The sequence below is a fragment of the Parasteatoda tepidariorum genome, chromosome 4 (assembly GCF_982258835.1).
Source record: "Parasteatoda tepidariorum strain Cologne lab strain chromosome 4, Ptep-v5.0, whole genome shotgun sequence".
NCBI classification, from domain to species: Eukaryota; Metazoa; Arthropoda; class Arachnida; order Araneae; family Theridiidae; genus Parasteatoda; species Parasteatoda tepidariorum.
Window position 1 is genome coordinate 121,732,417 of NC_141758.1, and position 8,846 is coordinate 121,741,262.

The 8,846-nt window shown below is 29.4% G+C and overlaps 1 protein-coding gene across 1 annotated transcript; it reads left to right on the forward strand.

Moving 5' to 3' along the window:
* The first annotated feature begins 986 nt into the window (after positions 1-986).
* Positions 987-7,093, forward strand: jdp (DnaJ domain-containing protein). The gene is made up of 5 exons (XM_016049041.5): positions 987-1,301; positions 3,177-3,255; positions 3,328-3,467; positions 4,742-4,808; positions 4,886-7,093. Exons 1-5 carry the CDS (start codon positions 1,224-1,226, stop codon positions 4,987-4,989), a joined length of 468 nt encoding a protein of 155 aa, XP_015904527.1. The 5' UTR covers positions 987-1,223; the 3' UTR covers positions 4,990-7,093.
* The last annotated feature ends 1,753 nt before the right edge of the window (positions 7,094-8,846 follow it).

Consider the following 8,846-nt stretch of genomic DNA (forward strand, 5'->3'; position numbering starts at 1 on the left):
TTTAGTTAAAGTACATTTTTCACAAAGTACTTCATGATTTATCGTTTCATCAATAGGATGTACTGCCTCATGATCACCATTTACAGTTTTCGTAAAAGAAATTTCACCACTACAGTTCTTAGCCTTATGATCAATATCATTAATAGTTTTACCATCAATCGTAAGCACACTCACATTGTTCTTATAATTATTATTTATAATTTTACCTGCAATTGGAAGCAAATTAGCACTGTCTTTAGCAGTGTGATCACCATCGCCACATTTTGCGGCAGTAGTGATGGTCATGTTCATATCACCTTCATCTGAAGAGTCGTTTAAAGTCTCTAAAACAGCACTGATGTCGATATTTTGTACGGTTTTAGATGCAGATCGTGTTTTTCCTTTAATTTTCTTCTCAAATCGCTTACCTTTCTTTTTTGGTTTTTGAACTTTACCAGTTATTGGATCAAAATCCAAATATCGCTTGTATTTTCTGACCGATGTCATAATAGGTGCACCATCTTTAGCTTGCTTAGGTTCTTCGAAAATAGTTTCTAAGTTTTGTTCTTTTGGTGGAACAAAGTTTTTGTTCTGATAAAGGTCCTCAATCGTAATATTTTTATTACGCTTTAACTTTTTACAAGCAGTCATGACCAGTTTAATAACAATTCTTTCAATCAGGAAAACGAAAAACAAATTAGGATCTAAACGATCAGCAAAGCAGTTTACTATTTTCAAGAAAACAGAACATTTATAAAAGCTTATATATTTAAATCACACACTGCTGCTTGGACATTGATACGTTTTACTTTTAAAGTATATTTATATATTGTAGTATATTTAATTTATAAGTATAGTAAGTACATTTAATTTTTAAAAACTTGCGTAAACACTAAACAAGTAAAAAAATATTGACGTAAAATTTCAGTTACAGTTAACTTTGAAACAGCTCCTAAAATTATATTTTAAATAAAATAACTGTAACTGAAATTAGAAAAAAAAAAGAAGAAACCGAAACCAGTGGAGCTGTTTAGAATTCGTAAAATGTTACGTTTACTTTTTTTTGCACGGTATAAACTGCTTGAACTGCAATCAATTAGCATTATGCTTGTCAGATTTTTATACGAACGATAATATGTGAACCGTATAGATAGGTAGCAGTAAAGTGGAAGTTATAAATGAAAATGATTATGAAACTAATTTCAGATCAGGCAACTTGTTGCATGTAGTAATATCAATTTATCATGGATTCAATTTTATGTTTCAAAAAATGTGATGAAGATGACTTTTATAAATTATTGGGGTGTGATGAAACTTCCACTGTTAGTAACTCTGTTATACTTACGTCCAGAATTAAAGTTTTATTCTTGTGTTACATAATATATATGTTTACTTTTTCATCAAGTTACTATATAAGAAAAATTATTTTTTATTATCAGCATTTACGATTTATTAAAACTGTTATAAACTAAAAAAATCTTTTTCTTCTTAAAAAAAAAAAGCTATTCTTGTTATAATTTACGAAACATAAAAGTTGATTATCATTGAAAATTTCTGTTACTATAAACTTTGACCTTTAAGAAAAATTATTAACTGAGACAGTTCTCAATTCACAAAAACAAGCTTTTTGTGTATAAAATAATCTTTAAGTTATAATTTCTTTTAAGTTCAATTTTTTAAAATTTAATTTGTGAATGAAATTTTTAGAAACTGATATATGACTCAATATCATGATACAGAAATATTACAGATATGTTTGGATTCCATTACTATCCATTAGATAATATAGAATAATTCCAACCAATATATTGTCACTAATATTCACTCTTAAATAGTAATATTTGAACACTTTTATTTTAACATGTCACCAGTTCACTAGCTGATAAAAACAGATACAGAAATATCCTCTTCATTAATTTTTATAAAGATTTCATTGATCTGAGCAGTACATTTCAATGAATAACAGATTTCTTTCTCTCTCTATATATAAAACTAACTTCATTTGCTTGGGGAAAAAATCCAAAATCTACTCCGAAATATGTTTGCTAAAACTTATCTTTCAATATTATGAATGAAAACTCAGTGCTATTGAAAATTTGCTCTGAAATTTTGTAAGGTTTTACTTACACAGCTTAGAACAGGGTATTGCCGATAAGCTGTTGCAGAATTCAGACTTGCGGTGGGCCATGATTGCCTGGCGAACCACCTGTGCCGCATCGGCATTCTCGCTGACCCAAATTGCCCCTTATGCTCGAATAATGAACTTATGGACAGGAACCATCTATAGAGATGCTCGACTCTGCGTAGGGACTCCGAGGTGAGGCGCTACTGGAGTGCCCGACATCTATTAATGAGATAGTGATTTCTTTCTCTTACTTGTTGTTCACCTCTTTGTTCACTGATTTTGTAAGAGTTTGTCATTTTCTTTTACCATTGGAAATATAAAAAAAATCTTATTAAATCACTGCATACTTTATTTTTAAATAAAATACAGGGTGTTCCAAAATTCTCTTTACGACTTCAAAAATTCATAACTTCGAAAATAAACAAGATATTTATATTCTGTCTTTTGCATGTATTACTGCAACTAATAAAGTTTTGTTTAGTACACTTCCACATGCGCCCCATTGGTGGCCTTAAGCACTTCCAGTCTGTAATCAATTTCAAGCCAGGTGATGTAAAGATAATTTTGGAACACCTTGTATTTTGTTATTAGCTATGATATATTGATCTTTCATTGAAGGGCTTATATTGAAATAATGACTTGCTAAATGTTTTAGTTCAGAAATTTGTACCATTAATTTTTTTCTTGAAAAATAATTTCATAATTAAATAACTGGTATATTTCTTTGTGCTATTTTATGTATAAAATTGCTAAATTATTCTTTTACATAAAAACAAACCATTAATTATAAAACAGTTAGTAAATGAATTATTTTATTTATTTGTGAATGTGTTTTTATAACATTTTTAAGATCAATGCAACCATAAGAAAAATACAGCTCACTAAAAATGCTGAAATAGAATCGAAGAGTGCTAAACAAAAATTCCGTTTAAATTTTTTGCTGTATTCTGTAATTTTTTACTTTCAATTTTGATTCAGATTGACAAAATAATACAGGTTTTTTTTTTGGTACAAAACAATTTTATTTGATTTCATTGTAAGATATACTAATGTTTTTTCTTTTGAAATTTAGACTGAGCAAATTTTAGCTGAATACAAGAATATCTCTTTGCAATGTCATCCTGATAAAAATCCAAATGATTCCTGTGCAGGTATTATCAAAATTTTTCTTTAAATGTTTAGATGCACAATGAAGTTACTCATTGAAATATTTATGATTTCAGTTGCAAAGTTTCAGAATATTCTGAAGGCGAAAGAATATTTGACTGATCCAGTAAAACGGGAAATTTACGATAAATGGAGAAGAAGTGGCATTTCAATGCCTTTTGAACAGTTTCTGAACATTAGTAAATCAGCACATACAGTAAGCATTCATTATTGCATACATATTATTGCATGGTGTTTTTAAAAAGTGCTTAAAGGGGCTTATTTTCATTGCTTAAAATACCTTTTTAATGGCTGTTTTTAAAAAATACTTAATTTTCCCTTTTCAAAAATGAGATTGTTTCTTTACTGTGTCGATTTTCGCTACTTGTTATGCAAAAGTGTGCTTTCCACATTGTTCTATTCAACATTTTCACAATTCATTCAACCACAATCCATTTCGGCATACCGTCGGTCCATAGCATATGGAAGCTCCAATCATTTTACCTGTTTGATGCGAGTCTGCATGTGCGTTTACTGAGCTGGGATCGGTGAGATCATTGCTCTTTCATGTGCAAGTCTGCTGCATTTTGCAAGATATTCTCCATTTCACACTTCATCGAACCCAAAAATCTCTCGATCATTTTATAATGGCTAATATAATCAAGAAAAGTTTTCTTTGTCAGAAACTAGTTATTTTATCAAGATCATGTTAAGTTTTTGAAAATTATTTTGCATTTTGTGCTGGCCAGACAGTCGATCTTGCCTGACTGCGAAACCAATGGCTGCAGGTTTGAATCCCGCTCAGGGCATGGATGTGTGTCGTTCTCTATAGTTTGATGTGGCCCACCCTATAAACGGGTATCTGTGGCAGTGAGATGTGGGAAATGTTGCTCGCCTCCTTGACTTAGGTTCACAGGGGACCACTGGGTAACGTTACATGAGTAATACTTCCGGCATCTCCCTAGGGGAAGGACGTAAAAGTTCAATGCCTGCCATTAGAGAAAAAATTGCATTTTGTTAATGTATTGCTTAAAAAGTACAGTACAGAACCCGTTATCCGGAAATCAGAAAATCGGAAAACCAAAAAACCGGAACGAAATTCGATAAATTTTCCCGCAATTTAAAAAAAAATTTTTTTTTTCCTCATAGGATTTTAGGATTTTTCTTTCTTTTTTGAAAGATGTTTACCTTACCATCATTTCAGAAATAATCATTAGTGTATTACCTCATCGTTTTTTCTTATTTTTAAGATTATATCCAAAAAAAATTTTTTTTAGTTGGGTTTAACACTAAAAAAACGGCTTTTTGTAGCGATTCAGAAAACTGGAAAAATCAGTTATCCGGAATAGCGATAGTCCCGATCGTTCCGGATAATCGGTTCTCTACTGTACTTATTTTTTGTGGAAAGATTTGGCTACACATCCTTGTGTATTAGTAATTGTAGTGTAGAGTCAAGATTCCTGAATTTAAATATTGATTTGTCTTTTTCAGTCTATGCATTGGGCATATAAAAAACAAAAAGACCTGATGTTAGAGAGCTCTGACAAGGATTCAGAAAGTAAAAATGATTCTATATATTCATACTGATATTATATGTATAATCTTTCTTTATTTCAACTTTATTTTATGATTTAGGTGACTTCAACAAATGTGACCAAAATAGATGTCAAGATACTGGATGTTGGGAAAGAGATCCTTGTAATGAAGCCTTAAGAAAATTTCGCAATTATGAAATATAAAGTGATTTTAAACATATTCTTATTTAACACAGGATCAAATAGTAGAGACCAATATTTATATTTGTGTATGCTAGGGGTGCACAACTTTTTGAGTGAAGGGCCACTCGCACACCACCTAGATTAAAGAAGGGCCGCACGCAGATTTAGTCATGTTAGCGGCAAATATGACCTCATATTATATAAACATTACTGTTCTAAGCACCAAATATTTTTATCAGTAAACTTAACATATTTGCAGAAAATTAAATACTTTTAATAATTTGAATTTATTTAAAACTAAAACTGATACATCTTTTAAAAAACTTTTTTCAATTTTCACAATAATTAATTTATCAAATATATTATGCATAAATATTGGGAGGGGTGATATAAATTCTAACCAAAAAGAAGCTTACAGAATGAAAGGGCAAAGAAATACACATTATATAGAGTAATATAAATTTGATTTAAATATTTTAATAAAAGGAGATTTATAATGTTTTAACAAAAAAATCCAAATGAAAAGACATTTTTTATTACGTTCAGAAGCTCCTGCAGACCGCAAATCAACAGTCCACAGGCCATAGGTTGTGCACCCCTGGTGTATAGCATGATTTTTAAACACAATTGAGTGAATTAATTGCCTTTCTCAAAAAACAAAATTGAACTTTTGTTTAAAATATGCTGTTGTGTATAATTTAATTCTAAATTAAGTTTATTATTAGATTTTGGTGACTTTATTCAGATGAAACAAAATTAATTTTATTTTATTCTGTATGTGTTATCTATTTATGTTATTTAGTGTATTGCATCTTAAATTTATTTATTGCATTTTAGTTTTGTTAAGTTTTATGGCGGAAAGATAAATCTATTCAACAGTGTGCTAAAAGTGAACACTGCCCCTCAAATGAAAGAACAGCTTAAGTGTTTTACGTTAGGTTTTGAGAAAAGTAGCTTGACATCCTTTTTTCCTTATTGCTTGCGCTACAAAAACTAAAATAGAATTTCAAAAAAAAAAATTTTTTTTTCTTCAAGATGAAAATATATGTCTCCATTTTAAATTGTTGCTTATGTTGACTTTTTTATTGCGCACCAGACAATGGGACTTTTACTAGCATTGGATTATTTATTTTAAAATATATTATCTGTGCGTAATATTTCTTGATCTGATTTAAAATTAATTTTTTTAATTACCCTTTTTATACAGAGATGACTGGAATGGAAACCAATTAGAAGTTTTGATTAGAAGTTTTCTGTGTTTGTTTAGTGCTCCTAAAATGTTATAAGTTTTTATTTTCAGGAAACTCGCTTTAAAAAATCTTCTCCCTTTTTTTTTTATTAATGATAACTGTGATTAAATAAAATACGAAAATGTTACGTAGAAACTTTCCAACACATTGAAATTTGGTTTACTTGAGATTTGATAAGATTACCGTCTTTATGCAACTAAATCTGGTGCAAAAATAAAAAGGAATAACATATTATGTTAATAAACCTTTAATTATGAGTGTACTACTCATATCTCCTTTTATTTATTATTATTTTTTCCCCTCTGTTAAACTGTCTGATTTGTTAAGAACTTGCCTTCATTCTACATGTACTCACTTTATTTACATTAGTTGTTTTGCTTCTATAATTTTTATGTTACGCTACTTCATTATAGTATGTTTAGTTTCATTCTTTAACCTTAGAATCATAAACATTTGTTCCACAAACCTTGCAAAATATATCTTAATGGCTTTTAAAATTAAAGAGAGATAGAAGGATAAAATTTTAAGCACTTCTCTGGAGTGTTAGACGAATGTTTATCGATCTTATTTTAAACAATTTTAATGGTTTGTGATAATATTTAAAAATGTTTTCTTCTATTAAGTTTATTATTAGATTTTGGTGACTTTATTCAGATGAAACAAAATTAATTTTATTTTACAAGATTATTATTTAATGATAAATAGGTCTCATTGACTAGGAATATTATTTTATAAATTTGGTATTTAAAATGATTGCGTTGGTATACCCAATATGTGATGGCTATTTTATAAAGAATAAGTACAATGCAAGTATTTTTGACCTGCTTTTATTTATAAAAATCTCATTTTAGTAGGAATAAAAATGTTTTGTTGTACCTGTTTTTTGTTTCATTTGTGCATACAAAAAAAAAAAAAAATGTTTTTGGACCGTGAAAATTAAAATATAACAAGAGTAGAAGAGGATCTAAAAGCGGTTGCCTTTATGTGTTGGTTTACCGAATAATGACTGTTAGAAGGTTATAAGATCTAATTGTGGGATATATATTTTTGCACGTAATAAAAATCAATAAATTATTCAATGGCTAAACAATTTTTTTTTCAGTGTTGTTAATAATTGTCAAAATTGATTATTATAATAATTGTTAATTACTTAATAAAATTTGCTTTTAATATGTACACTTAAGTGCTAAAAATTTTTTGATAGCTCATCAATTGGGCCAATACAGGCATTTGTGCGTTAGTTTTTGTACTGAATATGTACACTTAAGAAAATAAACAACAGGGTTATGTCAAACAAATCTTATGTTTTAGGTAAGATCTAATGTGCTTTTTATGTGTTGATGAAATAAGATTTATAACCAGAATCTCAGAAAAATATTATTGCTTGAATTTTTCTTAACCAATTAAGCAGGGACTTTTAATTTTAAAAATCTCCCACGGGGAGATGCATTAAAATCAAGCAATGATGTATAATAACCCATCGAGGAAAGGACAAATAGTCTTCTTATAAATTTTACCAAAAACAAGGAAGGACTAAATTTTTTTTAAACAAAAAATTACCAATTTTAAAAAGGTTACTGTTATTGGAAACTTCTTAAAACTTTGGGCTCTGCAATTCAAGAATGAAATACAAAGGAGACATACCACCAAATATTCATATTTCATTTTATTGAGCTTTCGAGTTATGAAATAATTGGTAGTATATTTTTCCCATAGCTTTATCACTCATATAATGAACCTGACGTTAACTTTATGAAACGACAAAGAATAAAATGGGCAGGCCCCGTTATCAGAATGGGCGAAGATTGTACCACAAAAAGAGCTTTCAATGCCAGATCAGTTGGCACACGAAAAAGAGGCAGGCCGAATTTGAGATGGATAGATGGCCTAGAAAAAGACCTTTTGGTCTTAAAAACTAAAAGCTGGAAAAAGGTTAGAATGGAAAAAAAAACTTATTGAGAAGACCAAGGCCCACCCTGGGCTGTCGAGCCATTGATGATATTTTTGACATGGCAAGAGACATTTGTTTAAACACTTTTAACTGGTTAATAGTATTGCAAATAATTGGATTTGTTTTTTGAACAATTCAATATTTTAGTTAGACTAGAAATAAAGTTTATTAACAGTATTGCTGAAGATAAAATTGCTATGTGAATTATCACACTTTAGAGCATTTTCTATTTTAAAATGATTCAATTATGAAATATAGATTTTCTAATTTGCATATAGAACAGCGTGCGTAGCCTAATTTCTAAACAAAAAATAAGCCCTTCTTAAGAATGTTCTTAAACTCTTCATTTAAAAAAAACAAATGTACAGGGATATTTCTGCATCGTGATCTGCCGCACCAACTACAAATAGATTTTAAACTTGCAATTAAAAAAAAAAAAGATGTATGACCGGGGATTGCTACTTTTCGAATAGGACCCTTTCTGTGATAATTTTTTTTTAGTTTCTCGAGGGCTGCTGCCCAGGAGTTGCCACGACTTGGCAATTATTCTGCCATAGATCATGATACGAAAATCTCTCCAAATATAATTAAGATATGCGCACTAATAATTATTTCTTCCTTTTTTTTGAAAGTTCATATATACACACATATGAACTTTCATAAATAGGAAGAAATTT